This window comes from Coenobita brevimanus, chromosome 14 (genome assembly GCF_032717465.1).
Source record: "Coenobita brevimanus isolate Jiangsu-jjx chromosome 14, ASM3271746v2, whole genome shotgun sequence".
Lineage (NCBI taxonomy): Eukaryota > Metazoa > Arthropoda > Malacostraca > Decapoda > Coenobitidae > Coenobita > Coenobita brevimanus.
The window spans coordinates 25,578,876-25,602,359 of NC_136967.1; the positions used below are offsets into that span (position 1 = coordinate 25,578,876).

At 41.5% G+C, this 23,484-nt stretch overlaps 1 protein-coding gene across 5 annotated transcripts in view; it reads left to right on the top strand.

The window, feature by feature from the left end:
- The window catches only part of LOC145389558 (calcitonin gene-related peptide type 1 receptor-like), a 1,052,335-nt gene that overhangs the window by 942,949 nt on the left and 85,902 nt on the right, over window positions 1-23,484 (top strand). For all 5 annotated transcript variants that reach the window (XM_080264831.1, XM_080264825.1, XM_080264822.1 and 2 more), the window contains 2 exons: window positions 1,833-1,939; window positions 4,025-4,116. In XM_080264831.1, the coding sequence (XP_080120957.1) occupies window positions 1,833-1,939; window positions 4,025-4,116 (199 nt within the window). The remainder of the gene's footprint in view (window positions 1-1,832; window positions 1,940-4,024; window positions 4,117-23,484) is intronic.

Below are 23,484 nucleotides of genomic sequence, written 5' to 3' on the forward strand. Positions count from 1 at the left end.
GCTCACGAATATTCAGAAAAGAAAATCAGAGCCAGTGATGAAGGGAAACATTTATTTAACATAATATCTTTTTCTGTGTGTGAATCTGAAAAACTGATAGAGTCAGTAGCATATGAATTTTTTCAAAGCTGCAAGGAAATAATTATTAAAATTCGTTCGATAAATTCGTGGGGTATATTGAGAAGAAAACATTGAATACAAACATAAAAGCCTGACAGCGGCAAGTCAATGTACTGTATTTGATGAGTTCAGAAGGAACCTGATGAACCTCCACATTTAATCATGATGAAATTATAGGTCAGGGTAATTTTAAGAAGCATAGACAAATGGTAATAGAACTGGCTGTGCAGCTAATAACAAACACTAGTTCTGTAAATCGAACGATATCACTACGGATACGAGTTAGCAGTGGGACGCCACGAGGATCTGCAGTATGACCAATGATCTTTACATTATTTATCATACATTAATGTAGATATGCTTAATCATTCCACATCGTGCTGAAGGATGATTCAAGTAAATGCAATGCAGTCATAACAGAGAGGGACAGATAAGTCTACAACACAGCGCCAAAACAGTTGCTGAGTTGTCAACAGTGCATATGCATTTTACGTGAAAAATTGTCAGTTTCTCTAAGTTGAGTGGCTCAGGAAGATTTGTAAGATATCAGTATGAAACGAAAAGGCAACAGATCAAAGACTCTTCATGCATCACAGATCTGAAGGTGGCAATTTCACATAATAAAATTTTTCAAAATGGTGCAGTGAAGCAGCCAATAAAACGTACCGGTTATTGATTGCTTGAATCAATCTCTCTCTCTCTCTCTCTCTCTCTCTCTCTCTCTCTCTCTCTCTCTCTCACACACACACACACACACACACACACACACACACACACACACACACACACACACACACACACACACACACACACACACACACACACACACACACACACACACACACACACACACACACACTAAAACTTTCCCTAGTTCAGTCCTAAATCTTTCGAACTCCTCTTGAACTCCTCGTATCAGGGCAAAGTTTAGGTCACTTACGAAATCTTTCCCATCAATTCCCCAGTAACTCCTTATCTTCCCGTCTTACCCTCATCCCCAACTCTCTCTCTTTCTCTGGGTTTCTGTCCTACCATATTTTTGCCATTCTTTGTCTGTATATTCCATTCAGACTTCCCTCCCTTCTTGTGTATCCCATTCACTTTTATCCTTCCCCGGTTCACTGAGCGATACCATTCCTTCCTCCTTCGTTCTTCCATTTTCTGTTTTCCCTCCTTCTTTCATCCACCCAAGTTTTCCTCCCATTTTCTTCAACCCAAATGTGTCCCTCCCTCATTCTTCCACCCAAGTTTTCCTTCTTCTTTTTGCCATCCAAGTTTTCCTTCTTCTTTTTGCCATCCAAGTTTTCCTTCCTTGTTTCTTCAACCCACGTTTTCCCTCCTCTTTCTGTCTCCTATTACCTCAGTTGTTTCTTCTTATCATAGTTCTCTCGTTCCTTCCAAGTACCCATTCCATGTGACCGTGGGTTCACTGCACTGAACGGCATTGCAGAGGAGGTTGCTTGTCTGCGGTTGATGGGTCTGCTCGATCAGACAGACTGGAGTAGAACATTAGCAGCAACAGCCCATCCCATATCATGTTTTCTACTCTTTCAAACTTCCATTCGATCCACCATCTATTTCTCATCTTTCAAGCTCTTTTCTCTACCCTGATCTTTCAAGCACTTTCCTCTCCCTCCATCCCTCCAGCAGCTTACGATTTCTCTTCCTCCATCTCTCCAGTATCCTGACGTTCTCTCTCTCCTCCTCCGCAGGGTTTGCCCACAAGGACTGCGATCTGAGTGGTAACTGGTTTACACACCCCGTCAGCAATCAAACCTGGTCCAACTACACCACCTGCGTCGACCTCAACGTTCTAGAGGTAAAGAGAGAGAGAGAGAGAGAGAGAGAGAGAGAGACAGACAGACAGACAGACAGACAGGCAGGCAGGCAGGCAGGCAGACCGACAAACAGACAGACAGAGGCAGATATATATATATATATATATATATATATATATATATATATATATATATATATATATATATAGAGAGAGAGAGAGAGAGAGAGAGAGAGAGAGAGAGAGAGAGAGAGAGAGAGAGAGAGAGAGAGAGCACTATATGAAGGGAGTGCTTAGAGAAGGGAGGTGGTGGTAGTAGCAGCAGTAGTAGTAGTGGTAGTAGTAGCAGTAGTAGCATTTGCAACCCCAGGCTCATCTGAAAGCGAACTCGGTGGACCGCATGCTAAAAAGCCCGTTTTCCTGCAGTCCACCACCCTGTCACTGGGGAATAAGGGAGAGACGTGTGCATAACCTGGCAGTATAGAAGCCCGGTTATACTTGTGTCACGGCATAAAGCACTCCCTCTCCACCACCTGAGAGCACAAGGCGAGAACAATAGGTGTACTGTGTTGAGAGAGAGAGAGAGAGAGAGAGAGAGAGAGAGAGAGAGAGAGAGAGAGCAACAGGTGTAGGAGAGGAAAGGGGTGCTTAAGAAAAGAGTAGGCGAACAATAGATATACTGTGTTGAGAGAGAGAGAGAGAGAGAGAGAGAGAGAGAGAGAGAGAGAGAGAGAGAGAGAGAGAGAGAGAGAGAGAGAGAGATAATGGAATGAACAACAATGCTTGGCAGATAATTGTTATTGATTATCCATTGCCTCAGCCAGCCACAACTCACTTCCTATAATCATGTCATCAACAGCACTACCACTTTCTCCCTTCATTACCAACTACATCATCATCAACGCCATCATCAACATCACTATCCCCTCCCACTTTCATTAATAACTCCATCATCATCAACTCCATTTTAGTCAACATCTGTACTTCATTAGCTTTATCATCATCCACAACTCACTTATCATCATCATCGCACTACCTTTGTCTCTGCCACCATCAATACCTCCATTATCATCAACGTCAGCTAAGTCAAGAGCAATACCGCCTGTTCATCATCAGCATTACATCCACAACCCATCTACAGTCATCATCATCATCATCATCATCATCATCATCATCATTACAACTCTCTTCGCCATCGTTGCCAAAGCCTTTTTCGCCAAATTATGCGTCATTCTCATCCTTATCATAATTGGTGCTCACATTAGTAACATTATCATCACACTCTTTATCTTATTGTTATTATCTCCATGATCTTTATAATCAGTGATATATTTGCCAGCAGTGGTGTTTTATCATCGTTATCTGTTCATCTATCATCACCATCAGTACTCTGTTGCAAGCACCGTCGTCATTATCATCTTAATTGCCATTTTTTATCATTATCGACATCACCATTGCCAACTGTAATACTCCATCATCATCATCATCATCATCATCATCAAGATCATTAATATTCACCTAATCAGCACCGTCGTCTCCCTCTTCATCATTGTTAGTGCCTTTATCCTCCTCCTTGCCATCTTTGTTAATAGAAGTACCGCATCATTACCATCGTCATTACTGGTATCCACATTATCTGCAAAATCATTATTATTATTTTTAGTACTTCCAGTGGTTTTATGAGTAATCCTCAATATCACCATTCATCATCTTTATGATCGTTAACATTAATACTTTCATCATCATCATTTATCAGTGGTTCCAGTCAACGTCAATGCTATCGTCACCAGCAGTTGTACCCCAACGTCATCAATCATCATCATCAGTAGTAGTACTTCCATTATCATCGTCATCATTATCCATCATCGTCAGCACTACCACCATCAACGCGAACCTTCAGAAACAATTTGTCTTCATCTATTTTCTTTGTTTACCGCATCCATCAACATTCACATTACCACCAATACCATCACCACCATCATCATAATCACCCTCTGTCACCACCTACCACCATCACCACCATCATCATAATCACCCTCTATCACCACCTACCACCATCACCGCCACCATCACCCCAACCACCATCACCACAACCACCATCACCACAACCACCTTCTTCCCCCGCAGCTGCACCAAGGCGTCAACACCCTCTACATGGCCGGATACTCCCTCTCCCTCGTCGCACTCTGCATCTCCCTCTTCATCTTCTGCTTCTTCAAGTGGGTATACGTTTTGTGTTTTATGTCCTGCCATATGATTCTATATAATTATTCTGTGGCAGGCCATTTCTTCCAGGTGTTATCTTTATTTTTCATCTTGGCATTTTGTTGATAATTATGTTACTTCTCTGTTGTTATATTTGTTTCTGAATCCAATACACATTTTTTTACAGTGTGAGTAATAGTGTTAGGCTTAAGATAATGATTCTTTTTTTTTTTTCAGTTTTCTGTTAGATTTCTGTTTTCAATCCTAACTTCCTTCAGGGCCATCTTTTCAGTGTTTATTTCTATACCTGATTAAACATTCGTGAAAAATTCTTTTAGGCGCAGAGCTCGAAAAAGTGTCATAATTTTGCAGAATCTGTGCCAAGTATCAGCTTGGTATGATTAGAATGCTACTTGTGTATCTTGAAAATCCACCAATAGTTATGACATTCCAGAAGTTTGCCCCTTTTCAGTAGCATGTACTGTAACGGCAGATCTTTGAAGAATAGTGAAAAAAAAAAAAAGAAGAAGAATGAATATATACAGTACTATCATAATCAGTGGTAGAAGTCACCCATTGACTACGATGATCCTTATTTTAGTTTATTCCTGCTATTGCCTAGATTATTTTATTTGACTTCGTAATGATGCTTAGTAACAAAGGGTGTTAACAATTTCTACGTCTAACCCTCTAGTTGGAAAAGTCACCCCTAAGCTGAATACAACTGTCTGGTAGTAGCAAGAATAACTGGAGGGGCTAGTAGCAGTCACCATAAGTTTAAAGAATGTTGGATGAGTGATGCGTGAGTGAATGAAAAAGACCGTGGCGCAGCATATACCTAATGAAACCACACATAGCATGGTGGGCCGGGTGGGTGTAACTTGCTACCCATATTTCGCATCATGTATTATGCCCCACAAAACCTGATGTTTATGAATTCTATGATATAGTGTGTGTGTGTGTGTGTGTGTGTGTGTGTGTGTGTGTGTGTGTGTGTGTGTGCTTTTTTTGGCAGTCTGAGGAACCTTAAACTTGCTTCCCTATCTGACACAGTTAAGAACATGAAATACGGACGGACTGAATTCCAGCACCTTCAGAAGCACCGGTCACTTCATTCATTATCACATAAACACAAAGCCAGACTAAGCAACGTAACCCACTGCCACACTACACGAAACTCCATATTCATTAGCAACGTAAACGCGTCTTTAGAGCAAACATGTGGAGTGTTTTCCCAGCAGCCCAGTTTATTTGTGTGCACTCACGGACGAAGCTCCTCAAGGTCGACGAGAGTAACTTGTTTTTTTTTTACTCTCTTACTCTTCTGCCCTCACCTGTACTATTCTTACCTTTGGCTGCGAATCGCGTACTTTTTTTCTGTTTTAATTTTTTGGCTAACTACAGACAGGTTTATTATAGTCAAGAGAAAAGGCATACAAAAATGTTAAAGCTATCACACTGCACGTTTTAACCTAGAATTAAGAATCTTGTATTCTGTCCCAGGAAAATTCCAGATGATTTTATTCAGCTTACTGAAACTTACCTTACTTAGCGAGTCAGCCATTTCATTTCAAGAGCTGAATCGTCTGTATGCAGGCAGTATAAAAATAGATCAGCTTTACACGCCGAAGGGGTTTTCTTTCCCTCGGTATGATTTTTCTGAAGTGAGCAAAACCGTCTGCTGTTAGAGCAAAAGCTACACCTAAATGCATCAGACACGGCAAAAATGTTAATGTGACTAATTTTTCACCCATTGACTACCTGTATATGGATTTTCCTCAGCTGATTATGTTCGTGTGGTGTTACTCTGAATGAAATACATAAATTTATGTAAACAAGCGAAAAGGACAAGGGAAATAATATTCAATCTCTAGATTGTGAGAAGTTGTGACTAAAATTGAAATAATCTGACGTAAATATCCTAAAAAAAAAAAAAAATTAGGGAAGCCGTCATCGTACTGAAGGGGTTAAAACTCTTACACAAGCCCTTGTGGTGGGAGGGGGGGGGGAAGAGGGAGATATATGGTTTATTCTCGGGTAAGCTGTAAGAACGTGTGCAAGAAAATTCCCCTTCTCTAGATGTTCGCAAATATTTACCTTCCGTCGTGAGAGTATGTTGTCGATGCCTCCTCCCCAATCCCCTCCTTAGCAGCACTTCATTTTTTGCACCTTCTCCGCGTTTTATCTTCTCACTCCTCTTACTGTCCCTTCGTTTAACCCCTTCTTTCAATCTTCATACACTTTGTCTTCGTCTTTAGGGTTTCCTTTGTTCACTTTTGTCCAATTTCTCTAACTCCTTCTTTCATTCCCTTATTCAGCTTTCCATACACTGTTTGTCAGTATTTTCTCTGGCTTTCTCTGTTTACTTTTGTCAGTGCTTTCTTAGATCCTGGACCTTTGATTCATTCCTTTCTTCCCTTATTCTTTTGTGTATACACTTTCCGTCTGTCCTCTTCTCTATATGTCCTTTTTATTTTACATTCGTTTTTCCTCCTCCTCCTCCTCCTCCTCCTTTACCTGAGCATCATCCAGTTTTTTGCTTGTTATCTTTCTTTCCTCTCTTGCATTCTTTTAGTCCTACCTTCCCCTTCTTTACTCCACTCCTCATACACTTTCTGTTCAGTCTCTTCTATAGCTTTCTGTTTACTTTTGACTCTGGCTTCTTTCACTTTCGGGCTCCATCTTTCTCTGCTGTTACTTACCATTGTCTCTCACTGTTATCTCCTTTCGTTTTATTCCTCTTCCACTCTTTCTACCCCGTTCATCTTCTCCTACCTTTGTTTCACTCCCTCTTCTTTCTGTCTCTCTTCCCTCCCCTTCCTTTTTCTCATCACCACCCCCCTTTCCCTTTCTCTCTCTTCCACAACCCTCTCTTTTATCACCCTCTACCAATCCTCTCTCCTCTCACTCCCACTTTTCTCCCCCTCTGCTGTTTCGTCTCCCACTCCTTCTTTCTCCTTCCCTCGTTCATTTCCACTCTCTTTCTTTCCCCCTTTCCTTCTTTTCTCCCACTCCCTCTCCTTTCATCACCTCCCTCTCTCCACCCAACACCCCCTCCCGTCTCCTCTCCCCTGTCCCCCTCTTCCTCCCACACCCTCACTCTCCCGCTCTATCTCCCTCTCTCGCATCCACGCTTCCATTATCCGCCTCACAGTCTCAAAATAAGCCACCATTAACCTGCCGGAGTGCCCCGGAAGGTGATCACGGACCCTTTAAAACTTTAGGACCAAAAGCTTTTATGTTTTGCAATCTTTATTTTGGGTATAGGGTAGGAAAGATTAAGGCTAAGACACATTGTAAAAAAGTATATTTTCGTCTTGTTGATACCGTGTTTTTTGTTTTCGTCTACTGCTTTTATTTTGCCACCTTCGACCATTTTCTTCGTTATCCTTCCCCTGGTTCTTCTCAGTCTCCTCGTTTTATCAAAATTGAATCCCCTCCCCCCGAGCGTCTTTTTCTCAGCATACTGTTTGTTTTTATCAAAATTTTGAACTTTTTTATTGATTACTTTTACTAATCGTGTATAAAGCTGACGAGGACTTACACCTGGTAGTAATCAACACCCTGGGAGTAGACTGTAGCACCAGTCGAGCAGGGCGGTAAAAGTTATCTCACATTGACGTGGTGTAGTGGTATGCTGCCTGGCTCTCACCTGAGAGTCCCGGATTAGATTTCCGGCATAATAGTAACATATTTGATGATTTTTCCTGTGTAAAGTACAGGTCTCTCTCTTCATTCTGACTTGCCATAAGTGCTTGGGATAGATTAAAAGCATCCCCGCCCGAGTGCCAGGGGGTTATCTCAGCCTCTTCAGGCCCACGGTGGGGGCGGAGGAACATTGGTTAAACGATTGTGACAATGTGAGGTATCTTTTACTTGGTCGTGGTGTAGTGGTATGCTGCCTGGCTCTCACCTGAGAGTCCCGGGTTCGATTCCAGGCATATGGGTAATATTTTGGATGATTTTTCCCGTGTGAAGTACAGATTTCTGTCTTCAGTACTTCTTTGATTGTCCCTGGAATGATTATTGCTTCCATGGCCGAGAGCCATCTGAGTGTGCCTTGTGCAATACAGAGGCTATTCTGTTGGGCATGAAAGCATACTTTCCTTTCTTATATCCTTTGACTAAAGCAAAAAAGGAAAAAAAAAACGATTTAATCACTCTTGTTCTAATGTCCACAACAAGGAGAAGACCTGCAAAAGGTACTGGAGCCAACCCATTCCTAAATCTCATCTCTCATGTTTCTGCCCGGAATCGTGGTGAGTTTGTTCTTTGCTCTGCTGAAAATATTTTCATTTGTACTAAATGCTCTGAACCCTCAAATTCGAATTCTTCCCGCTTCTTCTGGCACCTTGCAAGAAACTATTCTAACAACTTTACCTCATCATCCTTCCCTCCTCTTTTCTACTCCGATGGCTCTGTAGCTGTTTCTTCTACGAATAAAGCAGAATTCATCATTCAGATTTTTTCCTCCAATTCCACCTCAGACGATTCCGGTGGTGTTCCTCCATCACTTCCTCCCCTCTGATTGCCTCTTGGCTGACATTAAAATATCTTTAACTGATGAACTTTCTGCCATCACTGGCCTCAATACTAATAAGGCATATGGGCCTGATGGGGTCCCTTCTGTTGTCCTCAAGAACTGTGCTTCTGTGCATACACCCTGCAAAGGTAAACACTTTCGCCTTCCTATATCAGCTTGCACCTTTTCGTCTTGCCGAAAGTTTGCTCTAATTCAGCCTGTCCCAGAGAAAAGTGACCATTCCCATCCCTGTAACTATCGCCCAATTGCTTTAGCATCCTGTCTTTCAAAAGTTCTCGAGTCTATTCCTATTTAAAAAAAAAAAAAAAAAAAAAAAATCTTTCCTATCACAACCTTCTTTCTGATCATCAGTATGGATTCCGTCAGGGACGCTCCACTGGCGATTTTCTCACCTTCCTTTCAGACTCCTGGTCATCCTCCTTTCGGAACTTTAGCGAAAGCATTGCCATTGCATTTACCAGCTCAAAGGCTTTCGATCGGGTCTGGCATATATCTTTAATTTCCAAACTGCTGTTTTACGGTTTCTCTCCTTCTATCTGTGCCTCCACCTCTAGCTTCCTTTCTGGTCGTTCTGTAGCTTCAGTTATAGACGGCCATCGTTCTTCTCCTAGAGCTGTCAATAGAGGTGTTGTTTTACGGTTTCTCTCCTTCTATCTGTGTCTTCATCTCTAGCTTCCTTTCTGGTCGTTCTGTAGCTTCAGTTATAGACGGCCATCGTTCTTCTCCTAGAGCTATCAGTAGAGGTGTCCCTCAGGGCTTTGTCCTATCACCAACTCTGTTCCTTTTATTCAATGACCTACGCTGTATATCTAACCATATCCGCTCATGTACGAGTACTAATGACTCCATCCTTCACCTTTCCATTCACTTCCTGCTGCGTCCATCTCAACAGTTACCTCAACAAGCAAGGGACGAGGCTATGGCACACCTAATGTCTAACTGGGCTTATATCTGTGATTGGGGTAAAAATGATCTTGTTTTTAATGCATCAAAAACTCATTTCATACATCTATCAACCGACAAAATCCACAGGAGTACCCTCTAATATTTAACAATATCCAGCTCAATCCTACCTCATCTTTAAACGTAACTGGGGTTTCATTCTATCGGGATTTATCTTGGAAAGAACATATTACCTCTCGTAAAATCTGCTTCCAAGAGATTAGGTGTGCTAAGCCGAATCCATGCCTTCTTTACCCCCGCACAGTCGTTGGCTTTATACACGGGTTTTATTCGCCCCTGTGTAGAGTACAACTCTCGTGTTGGGAGGCTCCTCACTTACAGCTCTTCTAAAACAAGGTGGAGTTAAAGGCATTTCATCTCATTAACTCTCCTCCTCTTACTGGCGCCCTTCAACCTTTGTCTCATCGCCACACTGTTGCATCTTTATCTCTTTTCTATCGCTACTCCAATTGTCACTGCTCCTCTGAACTGTCTAATTGCACCCCTCCATCACTACGGCGGACGCGTAGCACCCGTCTAGCAACAAACTCTCATCCCTTTTCTGTCCATCTCTCTAATGCAAGAGTTAACCATTACTCCCAGTCCTTCCTGTGTGCAACTGGTCAGCTCTGGAACTGTTTCTCTGTCAGTATTTCATACTGCGTATTGTGTCCAGTCTTTCAAACGCAGTGTGTCCAGGCATCTCGAAATGATCAGATCTTTAATTTGGCCCAGTGTTATCTTGTTTTTGTTTTTTCTTGGCGGGAGCAATTTGCAGACTCCTGGCTTTTGGTTCCTTCCTCCTTGCATTTAAAAAAAAAAAAAAAAAAAAAAAAAAAAAAAAAATAGGTGGAGCAGCTGCGGCGTCCTCCCAGGAGCCAATCCTCTTCACATTTCCCTGCAACCTTGCCGGGAAAGACATCCGACCTCGGTAAGGAACTGTCTACCACATACGGGTGCCGGACCCATACATGTACGTACTATTCACGTAGGACGACCCCACAATTGCAGTTGTTTATTTGCTGTCGACGGGTTTGCTTTGCTGTGTCAGTTAACGGCAACATTTATCCTGTATTTGGCTTGTCTTCCTTCTGATCAATTCGTCCTCCTCCTTTCCACTGTCTTATTCTCTACAGTCCTCTTGAATCCTTTCCTCTCTTTGTCCAGTGTATTTTCTTCTTTCACCTCGTTTTTGTGTCCTCTTCCCCTTTTTTCTTTTTCCTTTAAATTTTTCGCCTTCATCTTTGTTTCTATTCTTTTCTTATCTAATGCCCTCTCTCCCCTGTTCGTAACTGTTTCTCCTTATTGCTTCTCTCTCCTCTCTTTGTATTTGTGTCTTCTTTTCTTCCCACGTTGCTCCTCTTCTCCTTTTCCCCCCTGTATTGTCATAGTCCCCTTTTTCTTCCGTCTTTCTTATTTCATCCGCCTGTTTTCTTGCCTAATTTCTCTTTTGATCTTCTTTCCTCCCCTTTTCTTCTTTTCCCAGTCTTCATTTACATCCTCCTATTTCTCCTTCCTTTTTTTCCCACCTCGTCCTCATTTCTCCGTAGCCGTTTTACTAAGATGATGCATTTTATTAATCTTAAATCTGCCACCACCAGACGAAGGTTATGATGACCTTACCCATTCAGCTCAGGTAGCCTCATAGACTTAATAAAATCGTCAATAAGTATTAAGAATATAGAAAAGGCATCGTGGTACTGAACGGGTTAACCTCGTCTCCTTACTTCGCACCATCTCCCCTTCTTGTCTTCCCGCCCTATATATATATATATATATATATATATATATATATATATATATATATATATATATATATATATATATATATATATATATTTTCCTTTTACTTGTTAATCTCCTCTTTCCTCCGCACCTTCCCACTTTCTTAACTTCCTCATGGTTTTCCTCATTTTCACCCCCTCTTCCCTTCCAGATTCCCTTCCCCCCAGCACCTATTCCGGCGCTGTGGTAGTCTCTCCATGGAGCGGTGAATGGGGTCAGATTACAGGCTTCCCCATGTTTACAAGTTGCGTGCAAATATTCCCCCTGCTTGTAGGTGTAAACCGGAGCAAGAAAGGCTTGGGGAATGCTGGAATGGGGGAAATGCTTGGGTCTGGAGGGAGTTTGCGAAAAATGGGAAGAGGATAGATGTGAAACTAGAAAACACAGTGGTATATCGCTTAGTACTAGCGGACGCCATTTTGTTGAATATTAAATATGGGAATACATAGAAAACTGCTGCACCATTACCGAATACCTGAAAATTCACGAGTGATAAAATATAATGTCAGTATGTGGACAGAAATCCTCTATTTAAGCCATTCACAGCACAGTGAAACAAGACTAATATGACATTATATAGTCAAACGAAGTGCAGTGGGGTCATGCAGCGTTAAAGTATAGTTTGCAAATAATATATAAGTAATGTTGAATAATGTTGAGCTGGAGCAACCGAATCCGGAATGCACAGAGATGTAGCGCTAGAAGTTAGGTAAAAGACGAGGTTAGAGAAAACCGTGTGTTGAAAGGCAGAGAATAGGGAACACAGGAAAGGAGATAGGCCCAGCGTGGATCTGTTGGTAGCATAAATAAGAGAAAATTTAACGTCATCCTACTGCAAGGGCTGTTACTGGGATGTTGTGGGTTCGGTTGGGGTTTCAGAACGATTATCTACTTCAGTATGATGAAATTCATATATATAAACTCGAAGATACATAGATATAGATAAAGATATATATTTTTAACACCGCTAACATCAGACGATTCTTAATGGATTATGGGAGACCTCTAGTAACGAAGGGATTAAGAAAAGCCATCAACTCACACGGTATTATATTTCCCTTATTCTCTTGCCACTAGACGGTTATATTTGGCATAGGAGCGATGTTATAAATGATAAAAGCTGGGAAATAAAAGAATGTGAAAATGAATACATGACGCAGTAAAAGGGTGAACTAGATTAAATAGAAATATCCAACTAAAAGTGATTAAATGGATTAATTCAATGACAGACTACAAGGCTTGATCCTGCAGCATAACTTTAAAGGTCATTGCTGACATATAACAGAAAAGAATTAAAGCATCGACAGCAATACAAACCGCACTTAATAAATTTTATACACAGACGTCAAAGAAACACTGTGATTAAATAAAAAAACAAACAAACATGATTTTAGAATATTTAAGCGGGGAAATTGAATAAAAAAAATAATAAAAAAATTACTAACGCCGGATGACCTTATTCAGTTGACGAGGGACCTCTTTTTGTGAAGGACTTACTGAAGGCTGGTTTCATCCCCTTCATTACGGTAGGTTTCTATTCAGCTTAATAAAATCGTCTGGTGATAGTAAAAATATAATATAATTTACGTCATCCTACTGAATGCATTAAAATAAGAGGTATGGAATTCCGACTCCAGTTAGTCCATACCTCTCTTACCACATCTTTTCTAACCCTCTCCCCCGGCAGAGCTTCATCTTTCTCTCCCAGTTTTCCTTTTAACAGCATTCATCAATTTCTCTCCGTTCTCCTTTTCACTTATATTTCCTCTTCCCTCTCGTCCATCTTCCTCGTGTTTTCGTTCCTACTTTTTTTCTCGGTTTCATCCTTACCCACATCCCTTGCTTCTTTCCCTCATCTTCTCCCGCACCCCTCTACACATCTTCCTCCTCTCTCTACCTCCGCCTCTTCTCCTCCGGTCTTTTTCAGCCCCTGGCACTTTCAACCTCTTCCTCCGTTGTGTCATAATTTCTCATTTTACCTCCTCTTTCTCCCCCTACCCGCCCTCTCCTTTTAGCCCCTGCTCCTATTATTATCACCTGCTGTCACCTGTATGTCGTCGTATTACCGCCTATGCACCTTTAGCTCAGCAGCTTTGTCAGGGTCGTAAACCAGTGTGCGGAGATGGTTTTGTAGCAGCTCTTCCTTATTGCTGTATTTCTGCATGTAGCACACTAATACCACGTGTTGTATTATTCGTGCAAATTATGTTACTATGAAATACATATCTGTTTATTTGTTCATCTACCGTATCCATGTAACTAACTATCTACCTATCGATTTATCTGTCTATAGATTTATCTATTTATCTGTTTATCTGTCAATATAAAGTTAAATATTTACAAAGTCTGGCATGTCACAAAGGAAGAGGTTCTAATGCACAACTTAGGCCATGAATATGAGGTCCTTAGCCTTATTCACATTTACACTTAAGTTGTATTATCGTGGTTTTTTTAGGCTCTTCCTGTTTTGCTGTGTCTGCAAAATACAGCTTAAATAATTTTCTACATACATGTGTAAATTATGTCAACTTATAAGAATGCTATTACCACATGGATGATAAGATATTTACGGTATTTTTTTTTTCACCTAACCGCTGCTGATACGCTTTCGTTTATAACACGTTCCCTCTCTCTTCCCGAACTGCACTCTCATGTACATCTTCGCTCTCTTTTCACTTCTTTTTCTTGTTTTCCAAATCCTGTATTCTTTCCTATGATTTCAATTCATACGTACCGACCATTTTGCAAACCTGCCCTTCCTTTTTTGTAATGCAACCTTTCGCATCTACCCTCTCTTTCTTATGGCAGAACACTTTTGCACTATCGCCATCTTTTTTTCAAGTCATCCCTCTTTCTTTTCACCCCTACCCTCTGTTTTTCCTCAAACCTGCCCTATCTTCTCACACCTGTCCACAGTTTATCACATTTGTCTTCTGTTCATCACACCTGTTCTCTCTTTAACACACCTTCCATCTCATTATCACACCTATGCTCTCTTTAACGTAACTGCCTTCTCTTTATCACATCAGTATTCTCCTTGTCACTCTTTTACTCTCTTTTCACGTTAACCGATTACTTCACACTTGCCCTTTATTTTCCACACATATCCTTTCCTCATCACACCCATCCACTATTAAGCAAACCTACCCTTACTTTTACTACACCTTTATTACTCATCACATTCTCTGTTTAGCACACCTATCCCTTCCTTATCATATCATATGTGTACTCTCTCTCGAATACCTGTCCTCTCTTCATCACAGCTGTCTTCTTCTTTCCACACCTTTGCACTTTTTTTTTTTTTTTCACGGACACACACTTTGTTACTCATGTTCTTGTCTCACCTGTTATCTTTTTCTCATGCCTCTCCTTCTTCGTCACACTACACTTTTTCAATCACCTTTTTTTAATGTATCTCTTTTCTCTTTACGCTTCCTCTTCCCTTTTTTCACACCTACCTCTCAGTTCAATACCTACCCTGTCGCCCTGGAACTGGCTGTTAGACCTTATGGCTCTTGGACTCTCCTGTAGACACTTCCTCATCTGTTAATCAAATATTCCTTTTCTGTCCTGCTGCTTCCCTTTTACCTTACTCATTTTTTTTTCCTTCTTTCAGAAAGCCTAAAACATTCACCGATTTTAAAAAGATTTTCGACAACAACCTGATCCGTAAGAGTGTAAGAAAAATAATCAACTTTGTGCGTTGTGATGAAAGGGTGTTGGCTGCTGTTGTGTCAGGCGGTGAACACTGACTGGAAAACAACATTACTAAGAGCTTGATGGTTGCTACATTTTTCGTCTTGGGATTGTGCATTCGGGTTATTTCCATTTTCATTTATTTTTCTTTTTATTTTCGGGTCCTTCACGGTATCTCACTCTCTCTCTGAATTTGCCATCTTCTGCTTTCTATCCCTCTCCATACCCCTAACTTTCCCATCCCCTCATCTCCATTCTCTCTCTCTCTCTCTCTCTCTCTCTCTCAGCTTGCTTTTCTTGAACATTATGCGAGCACTTTCATCATCAGCCTTTCTTTCTTGTCTTTCAGAGCACCCACTCTCTCGGGCGGCTATTTTTAGGGCGGCACGTAAAAAAAAAAAATAATAATAATAAGTATTGTAAACAGGGTAAAAAATAATGGAGAGAGTGTACCCCAGAATGAGGGAGAACATGGTCTTCACTATAATCAGCATTCAGTATTTAATTTATCATCGCTGGTAATATAGTAAGGAATGAACAATAAATCATCATCATTATCATCAGTAGCAGCAGCAACAACAACAGCAGCAGCAGCACCTTTTTAATTCCCTCTTTCCCAATGATTTGGTAAGGAATGATACACAAAAACATGGAATGAGAAAGTCCAAAAGCGGAAGAACTGTGGATAGTTTACTCAGAGGAATGGGTACAATAATGATAATAATAATAGTATTATTATTATCATTATTATTATTATTATTATTATTATTATTATTATTAAATGTTAATAATAATAATAATAATAATAATAATATTGATAATTTTCCTGGTCATCGTCCTTCATTTTCCTCTCATTACTGCCTTTGCTCCACCTCTTACCTCTTTCTTCTTTTTTTTCTTCTTCTTCTTCGTAATCATCACTATAATAATAAAAATAATAATAATAATAATAATAATAATAATAATAATAATAAGCGTAGTAGTAGTAGTAGTGGTGGTGGTAGCGAGTAGCTTCAACATCATTACTATCCATCGATCCATCCATCATCCAATCCTACATTGCCCCATGAGGAGCGTGGGAGCCCGGGGCTAGGCAGTTGGTCTCGACATTTAAGATGAGAGTGACCAGCCTCACTCATCCCTGAGTGGCATTACATGAGCAATCAATCCCAACCATCCCTTGCATATAAACCTTCACCGGCTCGATCCGACTGGAGCGCAATAATTACCCACTAAACCACCAGGTGCCAAAATTTGGCTATATGGTTACCACCCAGCATAGTAAATGGTTTCCTGGTGTACAGGAAACCATTTGGCTTGTCACTCAGTGTAGAGTCACCCACAGGCAGAAGGAAAAGGAAAGAATGAAGGAAAGAAAGACAGAAGAGGGAGTGTAAAGTCACAAGTAGGCAGAAGGACAAGGAAAGAATGAAGGAAAGAACAGAAGAGGATGGAAGGAAAGAAAGATGGAAGAGAGGAAAGGGCAGACATCCGATAGCAGCACTACATCGAGTGAGTGGATGGTGAGCGCCCCCACCTACCACCTATCATTACTATTATTATTTTTTTTTTACATTATTTTTTTTTAACAGTAATACAAGTAACATTCACTATCTGGACTGGGTAAAAATGAATAGAAATTTTCCTTTTCCTTCACTTTTTCGTACTTCCTGTCCCTCATTATCTTTCAGTAGTCATAAATTACTTAATGAAGAACTAGGCTACAAGGCTACCGAAGGACTGCCTGTGTTGTCACTGCCGACTTGCACACGCCTCTCATGGTCGGGCAGCTTTTCTACACATTTATAAGCCATGTATTGCGGGTTCCGCATTTTATCAGTGGGGTTGAGGAGACCACTTTCTTTCACAAACTCATGATTTGTTGACTTACTTTGCTCGCTGTTTTGACATAGTAGTAGTGGTAGTAATAGTAGTAGTAAAGTTATTATTATTTATCTTTATTATTTTTTCATTTTCTTTCTCAATACATTAATATCAATAAAGCCATTTTCTGAGAAGCCTGAAAACTGTGGCAGGCTGATGGACGAACAATATAAGCTCTGTATACAAAGCCAGTATATTTTTCACACTATTATTCTTGTTAGTCTTATAATTGCATGCTTCGATAGTATTATCAGTACAGTTGTATTACTGTTACTATTGCGCGATTTATTATCCTTCGACGTCATTACACTTTTATGATTCCATCCAGATCATAGTATCCTTGGGCTAGTCTACTGAATCAAGCAAGGATGACTAGTCGCTAAACCCCTGGTGGCACAATGTGAACAAATAAACCCAGACACCCCTTGTGAGGGGTGCGAATGATGAGGTAAAAGAAAGAGAGATTGTCCAGGTGCTTGAGGATGCAAAAGTGGACATAATGTGGATTGATTGAGACTAAATGATGAGGTGAGTGTGAGAGAGTGGGTGTATGGATTGGGTATATGTACAGAAATAGGTGTGAATGAAAGGGCAAAGGAGAGTGTATGTACTTTTATGTGCAAGACATGGAAGGAGAATATAAGAAAGTATGGATCATTTGGTTCAAGGATTGTGTGGGTAAGAATGAAAGTTGGAATACAAGCATGGGCGATTGTGTATGTACTGTATATGCGCCAGTGGATGACTGTGCAAGTAGAGTGAAAGAAGAGTCCTGGGCAAATATGGAAGCGTGCATGGAAAAGTTTGAGAGGAGTAGAGAGTATCTGATATAGGTTTATTCCTAGGGAATCGTAACTTCAGCAGAAAGGGTATGTTATAAAAATCATCTTTATTGTCAAACGCTTCGACATCTTCTTCATGCCGTCTTCAGTGACATAGGAGTGAAGTAATGTAAATGATATACAACAGTGAAGAGTAAAAAAAACTGAATATTCATATATATGAAAATTCAGGTTTTTTTAGTCACTGAAGGTGGCATTAAGATGTCGAAACGTTTAACAATAAAGATGATTTTTATAACGGACCTCGTCATACTCTTGCTGCTGGAGTAGAGAGTAATTTTGGTTGGATATATGAAATGAGAAGTAGGGACTGTAAAGGTATGTGGAGCAGTTGGTGAGTGGGATGTGCCTGCAGAAGTAGATGAGAAGGGTAGATCTCTAGTGGACATCTGTGTGGAGAGGGGGTTGTTGATAGCCAATACCCTCCTTAGGCACAAAATGATCCACAGGTGTACGTAGCAAGTGATGAGAAGGGTGGGAGGTGAGCTGAATGAATGGAAGGCAGTGATTGATAATGTGTGTTTGGATGTGAGAATGATAAGATATACATTGGATGCAAGAGCATACAGAGGTTGGGGGAGTGGATTTTCTGACCACCTCGTGGTCGTGGTGAAAGTCATTATACAAATGCGATGGATGAATAGGAGAGCATTGCAGGAGGAAGAACTTCATACAAGGAGGGTAAATAGGTTGGAAGAGAATGAAAAAAGGCAGAATATAAGAGAGAAGTGGAGGAGCGATTGGGTAAATATGATTTGGAGCAGATGGGGGAGGTGGAAGGTGTGTGCAAGATATTCACGGAAGAGATGTGCGCAGCATGTGAGGTTTTGTTGGGGCGAAGAGAAGACGAATGGGGGTGCAAAGGTGAGACAAGCTGTGGTCCAAAAACACACAGAGAGGAAGTAATGCGAGTATGAGGAATGGCTGGGAGAAGGAGGGAGATGACACGGGAGGAAGGGATCAGTTGGACAGAAGCAGTGGCAGCAATGAAGAAACTCAAAATGGGGAAAGCCCCAGGAACTGATGAAGTGTGTGACGAAATGTTGAAAAACGGGGGAGAGATAGTAGTAGAATGGATATAGAAGATGCGCAGATTGGCCTGGGAGGAAGGTAGAGTCCGTGAGGACTACAAGTCAGGTACAATTATTCCCCTGTACTAAGGAAAAGAGGGAAAAGAAGTGTGTGGTAACCATAGGGGCATTGCCTTCTTAGTGTAATAGGAAAAGTATATGGATAGGATACTTATTGAGAGAATTAGAGAAATGACAAAGGAATTAGTTGGAGAAGAACGGGAAGGTTTTAGGAAGGGAAGAGATTGTATAGATCAAATATTCATCCTAAGGTCTTTAATGGAAAAGTTTCTAGAGAAGGGAAAGAAGTTGTCTGCTGCCTTCATGATTTTGGTGAAATGATATGACACTGGAAAACAAGGAATGTGGAAACTATTAAGAATATATGAAGTAAATTGGAAGCTGTTTGCCGTGAAGAATATGTATGAGGGCATTAAGGCCGCTGTGGCTATGGATGGTGAACTGAGTGAATTTTTCTGTCTGAAAGTTGGACTGAAACAGGGGTGCGTCATGTCTCCATGGTTGTTCGGTCTGTATACGGCTGGGGTTATAAAAGAAATACAAGGTAGGGCAGTGGATGTTGGCGCGGCCGTAATGAGAGTGGGCAACGTTTGGAAACTTCCTGTTCTGTTGTTTGCAGATGATATTGTATTGTTAAGTGAAGACGTAGGGGAACTGCAAGGCTTGGTGGATGAGTATGGGAGAGTGTGTAAGAAACGGAATCGAAAGGTAAATGTAGGGAAGAGTAAAGTTGTGGTTTTCGAGAGAAATGAAGTCACAGAATGGACAGTGAGGCTGGATGATGAGGAAATGCAAAATGTAGTACTGTGACGAGGTAGTGTGATGAGTAAGGGATGGAAGTTTAGAGGAAGAAGTACTTGAAAGGGTACAACAGGGAAGAAAGGTTGCTGGTTCTTTGAAAGCAGTGATAAGAAATAGGGAAGTGCGCTTGGAAGGAAAGAAGTCACGGAATGATAGTACTGTGATACCCACTCTAACATATGGAAGCGAAGCATGGACCTTGTTGGAAGAAGACAAATCGAGAGTGTGAGCAGTGGAAATGAGTTACTTGAGAGGAGCATGTGTAGTTACATGAGGAGACAGACTGACAAATAATGAAGTTAGGGAGCTTTGTGGTGTGGATGTGGATGTCATAGAATGCATTGGGAGAAATGCATTGAGGTGGCTTGGCGATGCGGAGAGGATAGAGGGCGACGGACTAGCGAGAAGAGTGTATGTGAGGTGGAAAGGGGAGAGGGAGGAGGAGACCGAGCAGGAAATGGAGGGATGGAGTGGAGAGGTTTATGAGAGAGGGGTGTGCGAGCTGGGAGCAGGGCAACGAAGTGGCAGGTGACAGGGCAACATGGAGACGGTTCGTTTGTGGCCACTCCTTACGTTTAAGGCGTCTTGCCGTAGATTGATAGACCCGCTCAATTGAAGCCAGTGATGGGCTACGTCCGATTTGAGCTGTTTAACCCAACAGACCACCAGATATCATGTTACTGTTTTTGTAGCTAACACCCAAGATAACAAAAGGTTTTCTGGGTTATAAGAAATTACTTGGCTTTTCACTCGGTACACCAGTTATGTATAATTCGTAACGTGCATAATAAGTATAGGATTGCAGGATCTTTGAGAATATATAAAATTGTGTGTGTGTGTGTGTGTGTGTGTGTGTGCAAAGACTTCACTCTCTGATCCTGCGAGACTTAATGAAGGCATCTTCAACCCTTCTCTTCCCTCTCCTCTTCGCCCATTTTTCAATTTACCCCTTCTCTCTCCCTTCACCCCGTCTCCTCCTCTCCACACTTCCTTCCCTCCCTCTCCCCGCATCTCCTTCCTTTCCTCTCTCCGCACCTCCTCGCCCTCCCTTCGCATCGTCTTCCCTCCCTCTCTCCTTCTCTCCGCACCTCATTCCCTCCCTCCCTTTGCATCTTCTTCCTTCCCTCTTTCCACACCTCCTTCCCTTCCTCTTTCGGCACCCGCTTCCCTCCCTCTCTTCGCACCTCCTTCTCTCCTCCTCTCCGCACCTCCTTCCATCCCTTTTTCGCACCTCCTTCTCTCCCTCTCTCCGCACCTCCTTCTCCCCCTCCCTCCTCAGCTCCTTCCCTCCCTCTCTCCGCACCCCCTTCCCCCTCTCTCTTCGCACGTTCTTCCACCTCTCTCAGCTTCCCTCTTCTCGCACCTCCTTCCTCTCCCCGCACCTTCTTCCCTCCATCTCTCCACACCTCCTTCCTTTCTCCGTACGTCCATTCCTCCCTCTCCGCATCTCCCTCCCTCTTTCCTACCCTTCTATACATCTCTCCCTCCATCCTCACCTCCCTCTGTGCTGGTGATGAAAGGCTGTGAGAAGGCCTAGTTCTTTATCTCCTGCTCCATGATGGGGTCTGGAGAGAGAGAGAGAGAGAGAGAGAGAGAGAGAAAGAGTAACAACCGGCACAAAGTTTGGTGAGAAAGAAGTCGGTATGGCAGAGAGAGAGTGTGAAAGAGATAAAGGAAATGCAAGAGGAAATAATTCAAGCAAAATAGCCTATGCTTGACTTAGATCGGGCACAGAAGGAAAGCAAAAAATTAGTAAATAAACTATATCTCTAAATAAAGCTTCCAGATGTGAGAGAAATATAATGTTGCCCCAGAATTGATATTTATTTAACTGAATATTGCTTCAAATTATCCTGTATATGAATGAGAGCTAAATATTACTAATTCAGTTATGGTTAATTTCGATTATGTTTTGGGTGAGGTAACAGAAAATAGACAGAGATGAACGACAGCTGTTTTAGGAAATATTTAAATAGTTTTGCCAAAGCACTTGATCAAAGAATTAGGTAATATTTCAGCCCTCATGACCAATATGTGTATGAACTATTTTCATTATAGTCAAAGATACAGAGAGATAAAAAAGACAACACACAAAAGCAAAACACAAGCAAGGACACAACTAAGGACGAAACGAACAAGTACAAACAAGTGAGCAAAGGCAATGAAGTATGAAAACATATTCAAGCAAGCAAACACCAGCTGGCAAAAGCAAGCGAAGCAGCAAGCGCAAGCTGATAAGAAGCACAAAGAAACAAACATTCGGGGAAAGCAAATACCAGGAAGCAAACATAGGCTGCCATGCAAAACACTAAGAAGGAAACAAACACAACCAGGAAATTTCGAGCCTCAAGCAGGACAGCAAACAGTAGTAAGGAAAATAAATACAAGCAAGAACACAACCATTAGCAGTAAAGTGCATACAAGCAGGGGAGTAATATGCAATTAGGGTAATCCAGGCAAGCTAGCAAACACGTTCAAAGACACAGCAGTAAGCAATTGCAAGCAAACCAAAACAAGCAGCCGCAAGCTAGCAAATACAAGGTACCAAGCAAATAAAAAGGCAAACAAAACAAAAGAAGTCGACATAATAATATTAGGTGTTATCTGGGAAAAAAGTTAAGAACAATATATAACATAGACATTTAGTGGAATTTAGTCGTGAGAAACCCATCGCAATGATAGGGCAGAGAGAGAGAGAGAGAGAGAGAGAGAGAGAGAGAGAGAGAGAGTTAGAACGGCAAACGGTAACTGACTGAAGGGGAACAAAGGTCAAAGTTCACCGTTGAAATAAAGATGAGTTGACAGAAAAACACAAGGAAACTGTAAACACCGTAGTTTATATACACACATTAAACTTCCTCATCTCCCTCTCAGCTTCTCCATCTTAACTTTGCTCCTTCAAACTCTCTCCCTCCTCCTCGTCCGTCTCCACATCCCCCCACCACTTACTGTACTCCTCCTCCTCCTCCTCCTCCTCGTTCACCTTACTCCATATCCTCCCGCTTCTCCTTCTTTTTTTTCTTTCATTTTTGTCCTTCTTCATCCTCTCTAATCTTCGTTTATTTTTCTTTCCTCCTTTCTCTGTCGTTCTGATTTCATTTTTCGTTTCACCTTTTCTCTTTTCTTCTTCCGTTCCTCCCCCATCTCTCTCTCCTTCGTTTACAGTTTAATTCTTCCATTTGCTCTCTCTCTCTCTCTCTCTCTCTCTCTGTTAAGAGTGCCATCAGAGCCAGTTAAGACGAAGGAATGAGGCTGGGTATCAGAAATTAGGTTCATTGACACTCTTTTGTCTTGCTCCTGGGATGATGATGATGGTGATGATGATGATGATGATGATGATGATGATGTTAATGACCCGTACCTAAAGATAGATGCAGACTTTTGAAATGTTTTCGATTTGGACAGCATTTAGGCTTTACAGGAAAGTTTAGGTTAGGTTTGGCAAGGTTACGAAACGATTATATTATATTAGTATGTTGAGGTTTATTTGGGCTATACTAGGTTAGTTTGCTGAGGTTAGGTTCGATTAGGTTAATATGGGATAGGGTTACCTGTCATGATGCATTCGTCATGATCAGACCAATCGGGAACCCGTCAGCAGAGTTTTTAGCTTGGGGATTAACCAAAAGTCGCACGGAGCCATGTCTGGTGAGCAAGGAGCCTGCTGGACCTGCTGTATCTTGTGCATGCCCAAAAATTCCTGAATCAGTCGGGAAGAATGGGCAGGGATGCTCTCATGGTGCAGCTTCCGACTTGTTGCTTTCCGAAGGTCTGGCCTCTTCCGCCGAACTGCGTCAC